Source organism: Emydura macquarii, unplaced genomic scaffold, assembly GCF_026122565.2.
Source record: "Emydura macquarii macquarii isolate MOO-44397 ecotype Brisbane River unplaced genomic scaffold, CSIRO-AGI_Emac_v2 contig_1253, whole genome shotgun sequence".
NCBI lineage: Eukaryota > Metazoa > Chordata > Testudines > Chelidae > Emydura > Emydura macquarii.
The window spans coordinates 97,385,021-97,404,720 of NW_027131390.1; the positions used below are offsets into that span (position 1 = coordinate 97,385,021).

The 19,700-nt window shown below is 37.8% G+C and overlaps 1 protein-coding gene across 1 annotated transcript in view; it reads left to right on the forward strand.

The window, feature by feature from the left end:
* The window catches only part of DPP10 (dipeptidyl peptidase like 10), a 397,481-nt gene that overhangs the window by 316,995 nt on the left and 60,786 nt on the right, over nt 1-19,700 (forward strand). The window contains exons 8-9 of the mRNA XM_067549556.1: nt 9,406-9,526; nt 14,900-15,054. Coding sequence (XP_067405657.1) covers nt 9,406-9,526; nt 14,900-15,054 — 276 coding nt within the window. The remainder of the gene's footprint in view (nt 1-9,405; nt 9,527-14,899; nt 15,055-19,700) is intronic.

The window sequence follows — 19,700 nt, forward strand, 5'->3', positions numbered from 1 at the left end:
TGTACAGAGAACACAAATTCTTAAATAAAATAATAAAATTTAAATGTGCTTGTAAACTGGTTTTTTGTGATCCGTTTCCTTTTAATTTTGGGAGGTAGTCAGACATACTTTCTAACATAATTACCCCTCCCTAATTTTATAACAGTGATTTACTTTAACACACGGAGGCTAAGAACACAGAAAAAATTATTTTTTGGGAAAAAATAAACTTTTACAGTGGACTTTAGCTGAGCACAAACAAGTCCAGGGTATGGAGAAATTTAATCAATCTTCCCAGTCTCACTAACCACAATGTCACTATTTTTCAGCATTGTAAGTATGCCAGAGGTACTAACATATTTTATATTTTGTAGCATGTGAAAAACCTCTGTTTTCATGGGTCTGGACTGCTGTTGACTCCCCAAAACAAGACACTGGCAATTGGTATTATTATCTTTTCAGGAGGCTATTAAAACTAGTGTGCACAGAGTAAATTGTTGTTGCAGAACCCACTGACCCTCACAGCTTGCAGTGTCTATTTTTATTATCTTTGACGATGCACTCTCCTTGTCCTGTTGTGATCAATTATGAAGTCATGCAAATTGGTCAAAGACAAACTATGGAAAAGTCATTAGAAAAATTCACCCATTATCTTTGAATAGGATATCCTGTTATGTTAATCCATCTGTGATCAGGGTTAGTTTTCCAGTGACGTTATGATAAATACTCAGATAATCTTAAAGGATGTGCTAGCTAGAATTCTATTTGATTATTATCAGAACCTTTATTTATTTATTTATTTATTTATTACACTCTAGACCAAAGCGAAAGTATTAGAAGTAGGTCTAAACTAAAGCACTAGTTCCAACCCCTCACCCTTAATTTTTGGGAAATTCTTCTCTGCAGCTTAACTTTGCACTCTGTGCCTGATGTTGGAACCTTTGCTGATGTCCATCATCCCGATGAAGTGAATGAGATAAGTAATGTAAGGAGTACGCATGGAGCTGTATGTACATCTATAGTGGGCTGAAATGGAGCACCCTTGCACTTCAAGCAAGTTTGGATTTGTTTCTAAAGGCAGATTCAAACTTTGCAGCACAGACATGTCTCTGAAACACGTGCAGATCTCTTCAGGGTAAATCCAGCCCTGTCCTCTGTGGCCACAGGGTGGGAAAAAGGAGCTGCTGACAGTGCAACTAGGAGAAAGGTGTACATCCTCACCATAGCACAAAATCCAGCTCTATACAAACACCCTGCTCTGAAATACACAGGGGGCTGCAGGCAGGGCAGCTGCAGAACTGAAAGAGGGGTTGGGGGTATGTTTGGAGATTCTACCTCTACATGGAGCCTCTCTTTCCTCCTGCACTGGTGGAAGTAATTAAGAAGGCACAGGAGCTACTCCAGGTATTATCACTAGATTAGCCTTCACAGCTGTAAGAGAAGATTTTTCCACCTTTGCACAACTGCCTGTTACCTCGCCCTAACTATCTGGACTGGGTGGACTGCACAAAGGAATTAGGCCTTAGAATGTTTTATAATTAGATATTGAGAAACATTTTACAAACCAACATAAAACAGCCGTAAAACAAGTGTTTTGAAAGAAGATAATTTACTTGAGGGATTAACGGAGATTTTTTTAGGAGCTGAACAAGATGCAGCAGAAGGGGGAAAAGCATTAGTGTCACATATAAAACATTAAAGTTAACAGAATCTTCAATTCTTCACAGTAAATTAAAATAAATTTGATTATCAGAAATTAATTTCTTACTAATCCAAATTATTCCTAAAGATGCATTTCATTAAGGGCAAAGATTTAATTAAACACTTTATAGATTTTGTTGGCTTATTACATTTGAAAATCAATAGGTTTGCCAAATAACACTCTAATAAAATAATAGGTTGTGCAACTTTGAGGCTAGAGTTTGATATTTACACACATTGAACTTTTATTCACTCAGTGTTATATGCCCAAAAATACTAAAGGGGATGGTGTGAAGCCATTAAAAAAATAGTAATGCAATTTTCAGGTGAGATAGCGTAGCCTGGTTCCACCTGGTGCCTTTTTCAATTTATTTTCTTATCATCATGCCTAAAAGCTGGGAAAGCATTTTAGGCAAAAAGCCATTGATGAATTTATGAGAATATCTCTCTGATATACTTTTAGCAATTCCTCTTCTAATAATTTTGAACGGTGCAGTACTTGTGGTCAGCAAGTTTTAGTGTTCAGTGTATGCCTGTAAAACCATAATATTAATTATTGGACATGAGGATGTATTAAGAAAAACCCGTCAATATACGCCTAGTGATGTGAACGTCAGCAATACCCACAAACCCTTCTAGAGATAATACTCCAAGGGACGATGTTAAAATACATGACATGACCCTTTTGAGTAAAGGAGGGAGTATGCACCAAGGCCCTGCTTCTAGAAACACTTACACATGCTTAATTTTACTACTTTGAATAGTCCCGACGATTCACATAAGTAAAATGAAGCATGTGTATGTTTGCAGGATTGGCTTGCCTTTTATTATTTATGTATGTATTTGTGTTCCTATAGCACTTAGGAACCCTAGTCATGGACCGGAACCCCATTGTGCTAGGTGCTGCACAGAACAATAAGGTAGTCCCTGCCCCCCAAATCTTCGCTAAGTGAGGGTTTGGCTATGCAGTAAGGGTAGAAATAGGTCTGCTAGCTATAATTTAGGTACTATGGCTAAAAATATCTGTATAGACATGGAGGCACTGGCTGTACAGCCCTCCAGGGACCCTAGATACATATTTCCATTTCTAGCCCATGGCATCACATTTACACTGATATTATTAGCTGTGTTAGCATGGGTAAAGTTAGCATGGATAAAGCTAGCATGGGCATATCTACCTATGCTACAGTCAGACCTCAGATTACGGTGTAGTCTACCAACTACTAGAGTTGCCAACTCTCATGATTTTATCATGAGTCTTGTGATATTTCATGTTTTTCTTCAAGCCTCACCTCATGGAGGCTTGTGATTAAATGAGAATCTGAGTTTCTTATTTAAAAAAATGTACAGCTCCTAACACAATGGGGCCCTGGTGCATGACTGGGACTCCTAGGTGCTACAGCAATGCAAATAATAATAAGTAATAACAATAATAAAAGAGGTTTCCAGACCTTGTGTTTGCAGAGGAAAGCTTGAAAATGTGACTTGTATGCAACGTAAAGTAGAACTGGTCAGGGATTTTGCAACAAAATATTTTTTAACAGAAGATGCTGATTGATCAAAACTGAAATTTTTTTGTGGGAAAGCATTGGTTTTTACAAATTTTTCAAGTAAAAAACACTTTGAAAAATATGTCGAAATTGTTGAAATGTGTGTGTTTCAACATTTCAAAACAAAACATTCTGGGCTTCTAGTTCTAAATGACTTTTCATTTCAAAATGTAACCTAATTAGAATATTTTTAAAAAGAAAAAGTGGTCAAAATCTAAACAAAATATGTTGATGTTATTTACATGAAACATTTTGATTGACCCAAACCAAATTTATTTTCAGATATTTTGTTTGCACAAGTATTTGAGATTTCACCTTTTTGTATCAATTCGGGACAGGAGAATTTTTTGAAATCTCAAAAATTTTGTGGGACAGGAAAACTGTTTCCTGCACAGTTCCAATGTAAATTCTCAAAATCCAAAGAGCAAAGCAAAAGAAAACAAAATGTCTTGTTTTTTTAAGCCAATATCATGCTTTTCTGGGGCCTGGTTCATAGAGTGACCAGATATCCTGATTTTATAGGGATAGTCCCGATATTCAGGGCTTTGTCTTATATAGACACCTATTACCTCCAACCCTCATCATGATTTTTCATACTTGTTACCTGATCACCTTACTGGTTTATGATTTTTGAATGCTTGAGATTTTCAGTATTGCTACCCACATCTACTCTTTGCTGTGGCATTCATGCCACGCAAAATAATTCCCAGTACTCTTGCTCTCCAAATGGCAGTTCACACTTGCATAATTATACAGTCAGGAAGCAAATTAATACGTTCATTCCCATACAGTTAGAACTCAATTTTACTTTGAAATTATAAGGAAGTGGATTCCCATTTGATTGCATTCATCACGCCTGCTTTCAATTGCTGGAACTATTTTAAAGAAGCACATTACCAAGACACTTAGCTGATGATCAGTGTCAGTTGGTTGCAAGACACATTGCAGATGGTTTTATCCATTGTTGCTGAGTATTATATACACTTACTTTATTATATTATGCAGTGCATCAATGAACAAAAAATAATCTGCATTACATTCATTTTCCAGCCTTCAGTTGTCCTAGGAAATTACATTACTATTCTTACTATAATCATAACTGTCGGCTAGATTGTGGCTGGCTTGTGTAGCTGAACAAAGGGGAATAAAGCACTAACTTGCTCAATTGTGCCAGCTGCTAGTTCCACAAGTGGTCATGTGGGGCATGTCAGGAGAATTATGCTGCACTAGGCAGGGTACTTTAGACCTGGCACAATGCACTTCCCCCACAGACTAGAAAAAAAAACAGGCGGTAGACCCTGGCTTCTAGAGTCATTGACTGTTCCTGGGACACCATACCAATGTAGCTTTGTTCAAGGCTTATAGCAAAGCCATGATTAAGACCTATGTTATCAGCTTCCACGTTAAGGTTACTACTAATTGATTTAATGCTAATGTTGTTGTAATTATGCTATCTGCTTTGCTGTGCTAGCAGATATGAACATTTTCATTCAAAGGCCTTGTTTTCAAGGGGTGGAATGTGGTCAATTGATCTGTAAAAATAAATGCTCTCAGTGTGAAAAATCTTAAAGCTAATGACTGCGGTTTTGGTTTCTTACATATGTGTAAGAAATCTGCATAGAGTAATTTCTTTGGCTTCAAACACGTTTTATGGGCCCCTATAACTCAAAATGACACCAGATGAATTATAACAAGTGCTCAACGTTACAGGCTGGGGTTGAATGACTGAACTTAATGGTGATTTATTCCAAGGTATTTCTTGGGACTGATTCCTGCACAGCATTGCACAGCCTAGGCAGTGGAGGGGATGGTAGAAGGCAGCATGTTTAGGCTAGGTTGTTGATTTTAGATCTTCAAAGTCATGGGTTTAAATCCTGCTTAATATGTTAATATCTGTATTGCATTCAGTGTGAAGGGTAACACAGTCTCATCATTTTTAGCTAACAAGTAAAGTCATCCCTAGGGCCTGGAGTCTAGCAGTGAGCAAGTGGGTGGAGGGAGGGTGCAGGTCCCCAGCAGCTCCACTCCCTCATGTGCAATGGGGAGAAAGAATTTCCCGAGGGAACAAGATAGGCACAGATTTCACGACTGTGAGAGTCTAACATCAGGAGCAATGAAGAGGAATGGGGGATTGGTGATGAGCGATTACACTATGACATTTGTGGGAATGTTTGAACGATGAACAGAGGGTTGGTTGTGTGGTGAGGGAGGATGGGGATGGGGGCACTTCGTTAAATAATTAATGAGTAAGAATTAATAACTATGTGATCAATGGAACCAACAACTGGATATTCCTTGTGAGGTATTTACTTACGTGCAATGTATCATATGTAACTAGCAACACATACTAAATCGTAGTAACAAGATTAAAGACCCTTTTTATGGTTCGTTTATAAAAGTAGTTCTTAATCCTGCATTCTGACTGACAGAGCAGTGTTTAAATGAAAGCTTTTCAGAACAGCGCCCAGACATTGAAGATGTTTTCACAGTCTGAGACAGAAACAACCTAAATGGTAAGAAAAATAGAAATACAGTTAATAGGTTGTCTTTATTATTGTTCTACAATAATGGACAAGATTGAACTTGTTGATCAAAGAAGCCTGAATGAAATAAAATCATTTTTCCAAGTTACTGTTCTTTTAGCCAGTTTAAAAGCATTTCTTTATACTGAGATAGATCTTCAGCTGGTGTAAATAGCTCCATTGGAAACAGTGCTAGATATTGGAGCCACACCCATTTACATTGCCTGGGGATCTATCCTGGGATAAATAAATGCTTTTAACTGTCTTAAAGAGCAGCCATTTGACAAAATGATATTATTTCGTATAGGCTTCCTTAAAAAAAACTAAGTAAGCCACCTTGCCTAACATTCCTTATGTTCATTTCTTTATTCCAGAAAAAACATTAAGTTCTCATTATTTTTTTTTAGAAATATACACTGATTACAGTGTCTATCATTGCCTTCTTCAAAAAGTTGTCATCATCAAAATTCTTACTCCATATCTTCTCCGGGCTTTAAAGTTGGGTCATATTTTTCAGGTTCATAGCAATTCTGAATGGCATCCAATCTCAGTTCTTCAAATATAAATTTAATTACTGGTCAATATTTTTACATAATTTATGTGTCTGCTGAAACCATAAAACATTTCATCAATTAGTTTTACTTCAAGTTTGAATTCACGTGGGGTTTTGAATTTCTGACCATAAAGTAACGTTGTCCCAAGTCACCCTTTGTTCCTAATAATAGCTAAATCATGCTTCAGTGCTCGTGGTATGAAACTCTTCATCTTATTGCTTTATAAAGTAGAAATCCTGATACAGATATTATTAAATATCAACAAAGGTCTGTAGTGTAAGGATGCTTAGGGAAATCTGTTTCAACTGATAATTGGGAATAGGAGAGGAAAGCAGTGATAAGGTCAACAATACTTAACCTTAGATTGGTATTTCTCTCACGAGAGCATATGATAAATTCCTTTTAGATGATTTATGGAAATGCATTTACTGCAATTTAGCAACCACTGAGCGATGTTTGCATCAAAACTTCTATTGTGCATTGTTTTTCTGTTGCTATGTTATCTGCATTTTCCTGCCTGTAAACCTATTATGGTGCATACACGTTCTTATTAATTGTTGTTGTTAATATTATTTATTATTGTTTGCTTGGCAAACACATACCTGGCTATGGCACTGTAAAAATAAACAAGATGATAAACCTTGAGGAGTTTACAATTAGGGCAAATCTGAATGTTGACAACAGGTGAGAGGGAGGGAGAACAGAAAAATTAAAGAATTGGGAAAATCCGCTTAGCAGAAGTTTTATTACAGGAATTCACATCAGCTGTAATTCCACATTTTCCTTTTCTTTTTGTTTGTTTGTTAGTTAGTTTCAGTGGTGTGTGTTTGTTATTAATATCAGGTGGGAAAGAGGGAGCCAGGGATAGATCATTCCCAAAGAAGAATTTGAAAGCAGAGAGGAGGACCCTGTCTAATAGGAGAAAGGAAGTAGAATTCTATTGTATTCTGTTCTGTTCTATACAGGTTCTTATGCCATGCTTATCAACAGCATATCTGAGTGCCTTCCAGAAGTGTGTGAAGTAATGTGACTAACATCAGTCACATGTTGGTTGTTCTCTCTTCCTCTTCCCAAGGGAAGAAGCATGTGCAGTAGAGCGTCTTGTTTCGTTAATTTTTTTAAATAAATATGCACGTTGCTATTTATTTATGCAAGAGAAACCAAGGTCAAAGAAATGTGGCTTACTCTGGGAGTAGAGAGTGGTGCGGTTTGTGACGGTCCTTAGTTCCTCAGGGAGTTCGTTCCATAGTCTCAGACCAGTCCCTGAGAAAGTTCTTTGTCTCCCACCCAGATGAGCTTTACCCTTCTTGTAGAGAGTTCCATTGTGCCAGAGGAACAGAGCTGTCAACTATGGTCTTCATCTCAGAGCTTTAGGCAAATTTTTAGATATCTGGGCCCAGGCTGTGGAGACCTTTGAAATACAGGACTGAGACTTATTAATCAAATTGATTCAAAAACTTTTGGGAAGTTAGTATAGAGAGTAGAAGACAGGTTTGATGTGCTTACTTGGACGAGTGTTCTGTAGTAGTTGAAGTACACAGTGCTATACTTAGGGTTGTGTCATTGTTTCCATTATAAACCCTCATCATATAAACCTACCAGGTTCACTGTCTGTTCTATTTCTTCTTTCCTGGTCTGTTTCCTTCTTCCTTGCACATCTTAGTGCCATAGCATTCTAAACCTGAAACTTAGCCTTAGAGTACATAAAAAGTGGTTAGACCCTTCTGCCCCTTCCCAGCTGTTTACCCACTAGCTCCTTCATCTACTTCCTAGATACATCAGAATAAACCAGGAGGCTGAACTAAATATCATTGTGGTTTACCACTAGCAACAGCAATGGAGTGAGAATGAATAAGATGAAAACAGCCTCAAAACTCTCTGTTATCAGAGCAACGTGTAAGACTCACTTCTGTCACGTAGCTTTCCCTGAATGTCACTACAACAAAGGAATAAGATACAAGATGAGGGATGTGGACAGAAAGAGGGGGCTGGCCATTAACAGGCTTCAGAAAGGTGGATCCCTCCCTCCAGATGAGTCATGGCCCCTGTCAGCCCATGGCAGCTCTCTTTTCTGAGAGATCAATCTCAGCTCTAATAAAAAATGCTGGGGTAGGCTGGGATATAGCAAAGGACGATATTATAAAAGAACAGTTGCAGGCCTCTTCCTGCTTCTCCTTCCTCAACTGGGTTAAATCCAGGACATGTTAGAGTGCGCTATATTTTAGCATTGAGGAAGGAGAAAACCACTGACAGCTTAAGGCAGTTGGAGCCTTCTCCCCATTCACGGCTGCCAGGACAAATTACTGGCAGAAGATATCTTATTTGAAGTTAAAGTTCAGCCACTTGCCAAAATATTCTAATTTCTGCCTGTGTTCTCCCTACTTTCTTGCCGTTGAAGGGTGGGGGTGAAAATAATGGAGAGAAGAAAAATAAGTAAAAAGAAATAAAAGTCTTTGCAGATACCTACAGGGAAAGAATAAGGAAGCCAAACTTGACATTAGGAGCGTCATTATTATGGTGTGCTTTCTGTAAGAAGTTCAGATACCTATGACGTGCACAGTATAAGAGCATAGAGAGACTCAAACAGTGTTCAGCTCTTTGGTCTCATTCTTCTTTTACTTCTTTCACATGTGTAATGTTACACCAGTGATCTGTGTCTGTAATTTATATTTATAATCTATAGCTATAGAGCTATATCTATTTTCATACATGGAAATCAAGATATTTGTGCGGGATAAAAATCGGATTAACAAAATATTTCATAATCTAGATCATTGTAAAAAAAAAAAAACTGGCTTTTTAGCCTTTTTACAACCTGTGTGGGTCTGGAGATTGTGGGAAAGTTTGCTGAAGGGAGTAGAAATATTTGAGTTGGTATAATAGTTAAAAAGAAAGTATTCAGGTCAGCATGAGTGTTAAAAGTTTCTTAGAAATTGACAATACCAGAATGTCTAAAGAGATTTCAATGAAAATTATGATGAATTATTCTTTAGACTGTTCTGAAACTGTGGAAATTGTATTTCTATCACTGGCATGAATATATTTATTTATGTCTACCAACTTGTTATTTTCCCCTTTTATTCCTTTTACCTAATCTAGATTTATATTTTTGAAAATAACATCTACTATCAACCTGATGTAAAGAGTAGCTCATTGCGACTGACGTCCTCAGGAAAAGAAGGAATCATTTTTAATGGAATTGCAGACTGGCTATATGAAGGTAAGGTGGACAAATATAGCTGTTTATTAATACAGGGGAAAGATTCTTGTACAAAGCCTACAAGAGAAAACTATTCATTCCAGGACAATGCTATCTGAAGTTGTTTTGCTTTTTCTCTTCTTATTTTCTTGCAAAATTGCCTTCAGATCTTTGCTCATATTTTATACTGACTCACAACTTGGTTTGCATATAGTTATATTTTGTAGAGTGGGAGAGGTTATTGTCAACCCAGACAGCCTTTATTTTATGAGTAAGATTAGTTAATGTATATGAACAGAAGGTGAAATCTTGTCGCTATTGAAGTGAATGGGAGTTTTTTCATTGACTTCAGTGCAGCCAGGATTTCAGTCAGTGGCTTTATGAATATTCTGTATATTTTGCTCACTCGATCTGTATGGAAACATAACCCATCACCTCCTTCAATACAACAATTCTAAAATTAAATATTCCACAATAATGAATAATTTCTAAAAGTCTACTAATTTGTCTGATGCATCTTAAGGCTAGTCTTTCACATTTATTATATAATGATATATCCCATGGAATACTAATATTCTGGCATGATACACACAGACATATGCATTACTCATTTTGTTGTATATAGAGACTGTTCATCCAAAACAATATGCAATACTTGCAGAACCTGAAAGGGCCAAATTGTGTTACATATGGGAAGCGCCCTTATCAATTAGGGTGCATGTATGTAAATAAGGGCAGAATTTTGTCCAGTAGGTCTAATTCTGATCCTACCTACATTGATGTAAATCTAGAATAACTCAACTGAAGACATTAGAGTTACTTTGGATTTACACTAATCGTAAATCAGGGCAGAATTTAGCTGAATGTTTTTGGTTTTTTTTAAATAATGTTGATATAAAATGTACTATGACATAGTTATCCTCATGAAGGAATGAGAAAAGAACATTAGAAAGCCCTAGGATGGGGACTAGTTGGTGACTTTTTTTTATCTCCTCACTTCAGTTTGTGTGTAGGAGAATCCAGTTCTTTCAGCAAAGCTCCAAGGTTATGCACAGCTTTAAGCAACATGCTTAAGTCCAACTGAGTGTTTGGAGAGCCTAAATGAGCAACTCTCTTTCTTATTCCAAAACTGCATGAACTTGGAGTTTCCCCTTCATTTAAGATCAACATAGGTTACACCTGTGCATTTTAAAGAAATTGCTCCAGATGGCAAACGATCCTTACTGTTATATACGCCAACCTGCCTCGGCACAAAACTCCATAACTTCCTAGAGTTTCTGCAGCTTTCAACTGCACCATAATATGTCGCATTTCTCTCTGCACTCCAAGTATGTTTAACTTAAATAAATCTACTCTCATTTTCAATTTCTCCAACACAAGAAAAAGATTATGACATTAACACCAAACATTTCAGTTCCAGCTCATATGGCTTTTTATGCTGCAAATGCCTTAACATGTAAATATCAGTTTAAAAAACATCCAAATATATTAAACACCATATATATATATAAATGTAAAGTTTTCCATGAGAGTTAAATATAGGGCAGGGATCAGAGTATTTTTGGAGTGCAGTGGTGCAGTACAGTGAGACTGGGAATTTCAAAGCGGTTTGAGCACATCATTCCCTTTGGGTATGTCTACACAGCGAAGAATGCTGTGCTGACTTGGACTCTGGGAGAGGAAGGGGGAAGCAGCAATGGCGGCTCAGGCTGCGGGGCTGTTTCACAGCTGTGTAGACTTTGGATCCTGAGCTCTAGGACCCTAGAAGTGAAGTGGGAGGGTCCCAGAGAGTCTACACAGCAATAAAACAGCCCTGCAGTCCAAGTCACACTTGGCTGGCATGGTCCAGACACCGGTGTCTAGTTGCTGTGTAGACATACACTTAGGCTTCTTCGAAAACCCCAGCTCAAATGGACTCTCTGAAATAAGAATGGTAATTTGCATTCTATAGAAGTTTAAATGCCTGTATTCAAAAGATTACCCACCTCAAGGTTTTAACGGATTCCATTAATGTTTTGTAAGTATTTTAATAGGTCAGTGAAGTTCAAAACTAGAGAGAAGAGGCATCTTTCGCATGGAAGATCATTTTAAATGCACGTCAGATACTGCAAATCTAATACGATTGCATATAAATTGGAGTATTTAAGCATATAAAGTTAATTAAATTTGACATAGAAGATGACATTTTTGCTAAAACAAAGTATTGCTCAGGTCACATTCATGGTTATTCAACACTTTGTTAGGCAACTTTGGGCCAAATTCTGCTAACCTTAGGATGAATAGCACATACTCACAAGAGGGGAGCCTATGTGACATACCCTGGATTGGGGGCAGTGTGGAGCTGCACTGTGCCAAAGGTAATTCTGAATGACTTCTGGAGATCTCAGGATTCACACTGCACCCCTTTTGGGAGTGCAGTATATTCCTTCCCACCTTCCACCCCAGGCAGCTGACCAGCTCTGGCTCTGCCAGGTCTCCACCCCTTTGTGGGCAGCATGCACCGTGGGGAGAAATTAAGGATCAGCCACTGACTGCAGTTCTGCCTGACATTTATTTGGGCCGTATGAGAGGGAGAGGGAGGCTCCACCTAATGACTAGGCAAAGTCTAGCATAAGAGAAGCCCCGGTGAAGTCAATTGTACTATACTAAACATGGGTAAAGGTTACTCATATATACTTGTGGGTAGCATAGTAGTGAGTGAACCAATTCACAAGGCTAAGAGATAGTGGTGTGTGATGAGTGAAATTGGGGAAAGAGAGTCAGATTTCTGGCGGGACTGGGGTGAAGTTGATAACAGACAAACTTCGGAGCTCTAGCATGTAACACTGGCCTTTTAGCATGATCTTGTTCCTATGACTGTGCTGGCCCGTCATTTAATTTATTGCTAAGGAAACACTCAGTGTAAGTAAGGATTACAAAATCTGGCTCTTAGTTAATAGGGAGTGAACTCGGAGATTCTAAGGCTATCATAGATCCTTATGGAAAGCTGGATTATTGTTAAGACCAGATACTGTTTGAGAAATAAATATGTTAAAATTAGCATAGTATAATAAGTATATTGACTGCAAAGGGCCTCTGTATTTGTATACAGTAACAGAAGAATAAAAAAACGAATTTCTGTCATTCATGCCATTCCAATGGGGTGTTTTTCAATTTCAACTTGATTGTGCATCTCAGAAAATGATCCGTTATAAAAAAAGTTTGCTGTGCATTTTTAGAAACTAAATTTTTATTAAAGATAAACAGAATTGTTGACACTACAGATTACTTTCTTACATAAGCATTAAGAGACTGGATGAGAAATAAAAATGGTAAGGAAGAAAGATAAGTAACTAGCTGAAATCACATATATTAAGGTTACATTTCCTGCTGGTACTCTATCTGAGGTTTACATGTGTGTATGTAAAATAACGTGTGCACATACATGTGCCCACACTTTGAAGGTGCACTATAAAATTCCAGCATGTGCTCTCAGAGGAGTTAGAATTTCCATTCCCAAAACTCACTGGGACGTGACTGTTTGCACTGGCAAATACATGTTTGTATCCACTAGGGATGTAAAAGGTTAACCATTTAAATGGTAATCAGCTATTTAAACGTTTTAAACAGCTGATTACCGTTTAAACTGGGGTGGAGGGAAGGGAGCGACATCTGGGCTATCCACATGTGCAGTTTTGCATGCAAGTGGATAAGTAGGTTTGGAAATCAGGCCCATTAACCTCTCCAAAAAAAATGTGGAGGTTGATTTTCAGCAAGGCCACAACCTTTCCTCAATGTAATATTAAGGAAGCCAGGCACATGGATGTAGAGGTCCTGTATTTCCAGTTTACTGCTTCCGTTCCTCCTCGTTAATCCCTGTCAGTACAGCCACAGGAAGCCACTTTGTGAGGGACTCCCGCACCCACAGAGGGGACTCTGTGGATTAGATAATATCCAGCAAAGGTTATACAGCCTTGGGGAGGGGAGGAGCCTGAGACAGTGAGCTCTGTGAGGCCTCTGTGAAGTGATTCCACCCACTCCCAGGCAATCCATCCTCTGCCCCATAGCTCTGTTGCAGGTCCTGCTCCCAGAGAGAGGTCTTCAGGATTCCTAGGATTAGGTTATGGTACCATGAAAGACACTGATTCCCCATCCCTCCCACACCCATCTCTTTAAGAGTGGTAAGAGGGTGCACATGGGCGCCTTTCCAGGCACGAATCCCAGAGAAACAACGTGGCTGTTTTACGGTATTATTGACTTTTTTCTTCTTTCCTAGGTAACTTGTTAATTTAAGCGGCACTTTACAAGCCGTAGATGTAGACGAAATATTGTGTGGTAGCATCAGACATATAGCTGATTGAATACTGCACCATTATGTTAATGGACATTCTGATAAATTCTGATTAGCCATGCATTTTGACCTTCTTTGTGTGGCTTTTTCATTTGCAATTCACAAATACTCATGTTCCTGGGTTTTGCTTTACAGAAATATTTAGGAGTGTCTGTTCTTTGTGTGAATACCCATTTTTAAATGCAAACAGTAGTGTTTTAGAACAAAAAAAAATCTTTGCTATACGCCATTGCTGTTCCCATTTATTATCTATTATTTTCCTTTATAAAAAGGTTTCAATTATCCAATCAGGGAGCAGAAAAAATATTATATAACTCAGATAATCGATCACAGATGAACAGCAATTAGTGAATATTCCAAATGGACATCTTGGGAATACCCCAGATTTGGGTTTCCAGACACACATCTGAAATTTGTGTACACACACTGAAAAAAATACAAGTAGCAAATGTGCTAGTTAAAAAAAATCAAAGTCTGATCACAAGCAGAAAGAAAAAGAGCTAAATTAGTCAGATCTAGTGCTGGCATGAACTGGATTTTTTATCTGGCAGGGAATTCAGTAATTTGAAGAAAAAAAAATCCATTCCAAAACAGAATAAAATCCAAAAATCAAATATTTCCTGCAAAATGGGATTCAATAAAACTGAAATGTTTTCCCCAAATTAAAGAATAAATCATAAATAACTGGATTGAATGCAACTAGTGCTAAAAATACCTTTACATTTAATTGGTGCAGATCATTAAAAAAAGAATGAAACATAAAAAACAGGATAGAATGACGCTAGAGCAAAATATAAGGCAATTATAATCATCTTACTTATGCAGGTAATTCCATTGATATCATTGGGAATACTCAGCTGAGTAAAAACACATAATTTGGCCTGTAATGTGCCTTGATATTCAGGCAATATCAATCCAGGATAATTTTCAATATTTCTTTATAATTACAACAGCTGCATTGCAAGAAAGCATAGAAACAATATAAAATGCAAATGAATGAATTGGTAATCTAAATCACTTAATAGCTACTTTTATGGATTCCCAAGAATATGCTTCTCTTTCAGAGGAGCTTCTTCACTCTCACATTGCGCACTGGTGGTCCCCAGATGGAGAAAGGTTGGCATTCCTGATGATAAATGACACTTTGGTACCAAATATGGTTATTCCTCGATTTACTGGCGGTCTGTATCCCAAAGGAAAGCAGTATCCATATCCTAAGGTAAGTAAAGTCTAAGTGCAATCTTCAGTCCTTGTGCATGGTTCAGTGAACCAACTGATAGTATTCTGCATTGCTGAAGGACTATTTCTAAATGGTAAAAGAAGCTGTTTGTGTTGATGTGGCCGTACAGGGAATAGCATTCAGTTATGCTATTTCAAAGAGGGTTATAAAACTTTTTGCTGCACAGAAACCATTAGGTCTGGATAGGATGTACAGTCTGATTCATGCTAATTTATGATTGGGATACGGTACAGCTTTTGAATGAAGAATGAAATGATCAGGAGTCAAGAAAGAATGCTGTCAGCATAGCCTTTGAACAGCTGCAGATTGCAGTGGGTGTTTAGCTACAGGTTTATAGATGGATGAAGCATAAGAATTTGTCTAACCCCATTGACTTCAGTGGAGTTATACCAGATTTATAACCATGAGCAGAGAATCAGACTCATATATACAAAACTGGCTTATTTTTTAACTCTGAGAGGGGTAACAAAATGCTAGTGAGGTATACAGCCCCTTTAAGGGACAATGTGCAGCTTACATTCGAAAGAGCCTGGGCACAATCAAGAAGCACCCTACTCTGCCTGGAGGCTGAGGCTATTCATAAATAGGAAAAGAAAGCTGAGGAGGAAAGAGAAGGGACTGGAAGCCATGCTGGTTGCTATAGGCTGTAGGCCCCCTCTCACTAGCCTGATCTAGGCCCTGGTGACTTTGTTTTCTAGCTATAAGTTTGGTTGTACTGAAATAACAGCCTTAGAAATTTGGTTAAGTTACTGCTTCCCCAATCTGCTGCATAAGGGAAATGGAGAAGGCCCACTTGCATCCTAGAAAAATAAGAAAACTAAGGGCATTGATTTGGAAGCCTTTTTAAGGGGATGTTTTTCTTTATTGATTTGGTTTTCGCTTCTCCTTTGTTGGATCCTGTACAGTAAAATACAAATATGTAGACTGGGAGCTGTCTTCTATGAAGGTTGTGCAATGATTGCCGAAACACCAAAATAGCATACTGAACAGTGGGTGGGGAATCTCATAAAAATGTTAAATTTTAAAACCTTGAAGAAAGCAGCAATATTTCAAGTGTATAAATTAAAGATTTGGGTCTAATTTTCAAAAATAATTAAGTCTCATTTTAAAAAATTACTTAAAGACTTAGAAGTCTAAGTCCCATTGATTTTCCCAACTCAAATTTTACCCTGGATCCTTTTCCAGTTGAAATCAGTTAGAGTTGACCCACTATCTTTAAAGGAAGATGTTTAAAATCAGACCTTAAAAATACCTATGATTTTCTTAAGAAACAGCATTCTAGAATGAGCATTAATGTTTGTAGTATCATAGTACATAGAAGCCCCAGTCACAGAGTTCTGTCAGATTTACTGGCAAAAAGAAATTAATCAACAAAGAAAAAAATATACAAGGAACTCTTTAAAAACATTATAATAAGCTCTGCAAAGCAGTGAAAAATCTCAAAACATTAGCAATTCGGCAGAAAAGAGATGCACAATGTTATTTCAGTAACCTCATTAATGAAAACATTGTCTTCCTTTAATGTGTCTATTCAATGTTAATTTAGCTGCCAGTGAAATATCATTAATTATTAATGAAGCTCCTGGTTAGGCAACATGGATAGATAAAGCTGTTGTTTATCACAAGATTTCATTTTACTTCATGCAGAAACTGTGACCTGTTGACTTAAAATCTCAGTCTGCAATCCTTACTCACACACAGTAGTAATTACTCATGGCAATAATCCCATGGAATGCAAAGGAGTAAGCATTACTCAGTATGAGTAAGGGTAACAGAATAAGGACGTGTAGGCTGACATGCATGGAAATAAATGTGCATTATATTTTCCACCTAGATGCATATAATGGACAATATAAACCATTGACAGAGATAGATGTAGAGTGAACCATTTTTGTATTTAAAAAAAAACCTGAGTAATGTTTTTGCATATATTTGCATTCTCACTGCTGTTTCAATTCCAAGTTCTTGCCAGAGACAGAAATGTGGAAAGGCCACTCTAGTGGCATTTGTGGCCTGACTGAAAGCTGGACAAACTCAAAACCTCACACAAAATAATTCCACCCAAGACCAGATCCTTCAATTATACACCTACGCATCATTATTCACATCTGTCATCCCTTTGCAATCAATGGAGCCTACTCATATGAGGAAGTTACCCACGTCCTTTTGTGTTTCAAAGATCAGTCTCTTATTTTGCAGACACGTGAACTTCTAGCAACTCAACTGAAGTGATCCTCTAAACTTCATGTTTGCCTGTCACTGGCTCAAACATACATGTGTCTGTCTCCTGTCCTCACCACTCAGATATGTGCAGACATGGGGTTTGAGCTAGCAATGTGATAAGTGCAATTTGCAAAGAAAATTTGTGTTGGTATTTCAGTGAGGCATCTTTTAAAGACCACACCGGGTCTGTAAATATCCCTAAAATGAGTCCAACGCCCACAAGCTAGTTTTTAACTAGTAGTGGTAAAAATTGTGGGTTTGATAATTTTTTCTTGATCCACAAATCATTTTGCATGAACAGGAAGTCTGCCTCCTCTGCAGCAGCATTGCCCCTTCCTCTGCTTCCCAGGGACCCCTTGGAAAACCCACTGTGGGTCCTAGAATCTGCATAATGAAAAGGGGTTGGAGAAGATGGGAGTAGAGCAGGATTAAGGGGTTTTACAGCATCTTCCCACTGGTCCTGCAGAGCCAAAGTTGACATTACTTTTCTGGCTTCCTCCCCCGACACACAACCCACCTGAAGGGAGTAAGGAGACCCTGGTGGCAGTCACCATCTGGAGAAGCTTTATTGGGGGTATGTTGCCAGAGAATAGAGATGGGAGAAGCCTGTAGAGGAACTTTGGAGCTGCAGTGGACTCAAGTATGGCACTTCATAAAGAGGGTCTTGACTTCCTTTGGATCCTCAGTCTTTATGGCCTTGGTTTATGACCCTTCCCCTCACCCTAAAGAAAAAAATTGGGAAGAAATCCAACCAGGATTTCCCAGTGGAGATTTGTTCTCCCCAGCTCCCTGCTATTAACCTTAAATTATCTGTATCCTTTTTTCAACAAGATGATTATCCAGCACGATTAAATTAAAGATGCTATTTTAAGGAGAATTATTGACTGTAAATTTTTTCTGTTTGAGACACAGGGTCAAGAGTAAGCCATGACGTAATATTTTAACCGTTCTAGGAGCTATGGAGTGAACCAACATAGATACCTACTAGTTTGATCTCAGATCTAAAAAAACCATTTTATTCTGTAAAAATAAAAAGATGATATAATTTTAAATTCCTGGAAGGTGCAAGCAGGAATCCAATTATTACTCCAAATTAGCTGACCATTTCAGAGCTACTCAGAACCTGGCAAACTATAAATAGATATTATTATTATTATTATTATTATATTATGTTTTACAAAATCTTATAAAATTTTAGTCTAGTATTATTTATTTATTTATTTATTTGTGTGTCGTGTTAGTGCCTTCAAGACCCAGTCATGAATCAGGACTCCACTGTGCTGGTGCTGTACAAACACAGAGTAAAAAGATGTTCTCTTCCCCAAATAACTCACAATCTAAATATAAGACAAAAGACAACATGTGACTACAACAGTCAATGGAGGAGCACAAAGAAACAATAAGACAATATTGGTCAGCATGATAGGCAGTGATTTGAATAATATCTGTATCATTAAGGTTCAGGATACCATCTGACCTACCTTCTTTACTCCCCCAGACAACTCATCCACCACCATGAATCTTATTTATCACTCTAGAATAATAGAATCACAGAAGATTAGAGTTGGAAGGGACCTCAGGAGTTCATCTAGTCCAAGCTCTCTTTGGTTGTTCAGCTTTTTGTCAGCAGCAGTCTTTAGAGACATGACAGATCCTAGCAGTTCTTCCTTGGCTGTTCAATAGTATGAATCTACACATTTGAATATTAGATTTATTACTAGATCATTGCTATAAAGTTCATTTAAACTGGACTTCTGACTACCCAACAAGAAGGAATGCCAACTGTGCTTTCTTGGGGTGTAAGCATATTCATGCTACAGTTTCTCATAGTCTTATGTTCTGGAAGCTTAGGGCTAGTCTACACGGTGCAGCAAAACACTCCCGAGGTGTGTGGATTTTAAAGCACTGTAAGGTGTTGCATTGTAAATGCTCCATGTAAATCCTCCTGGCACGCTACATTAATGCAAACTAGATACCTTTTAGAGCATACCATCAGGATCTGCAGAGGGTAGTTACAGCACATCACATCTGAGTGCTCTACAAATCACATCCCTCTAAAATGCTTTGCTGTGCTGTGTAAACAGTCCTAAATCCGAAACATCCCGGGGTATGTTCTGCTTTTGATGAACATGCATGATTCTGATAAAATGTTAATGGGAGTTCCATCAATATACAGAACTCAAAAAATACTTCCCCAATTAGTGTCACTTGACTGGTCAATAATTTTGCATCATGGTATCTGTCTGCAGTGAATGGCAGCTTGATAGATATTATGTGATCAGTACTGTGGATTTTGAGCTACATTTTCAAGTGTGTGGCTGCTGTGACTGAGTGATTCATGATAGAAAGTGGGAAGGAATGTTATTGTTTTCAATTGAAAGTCATTTTAAGGGTTTTCAGGT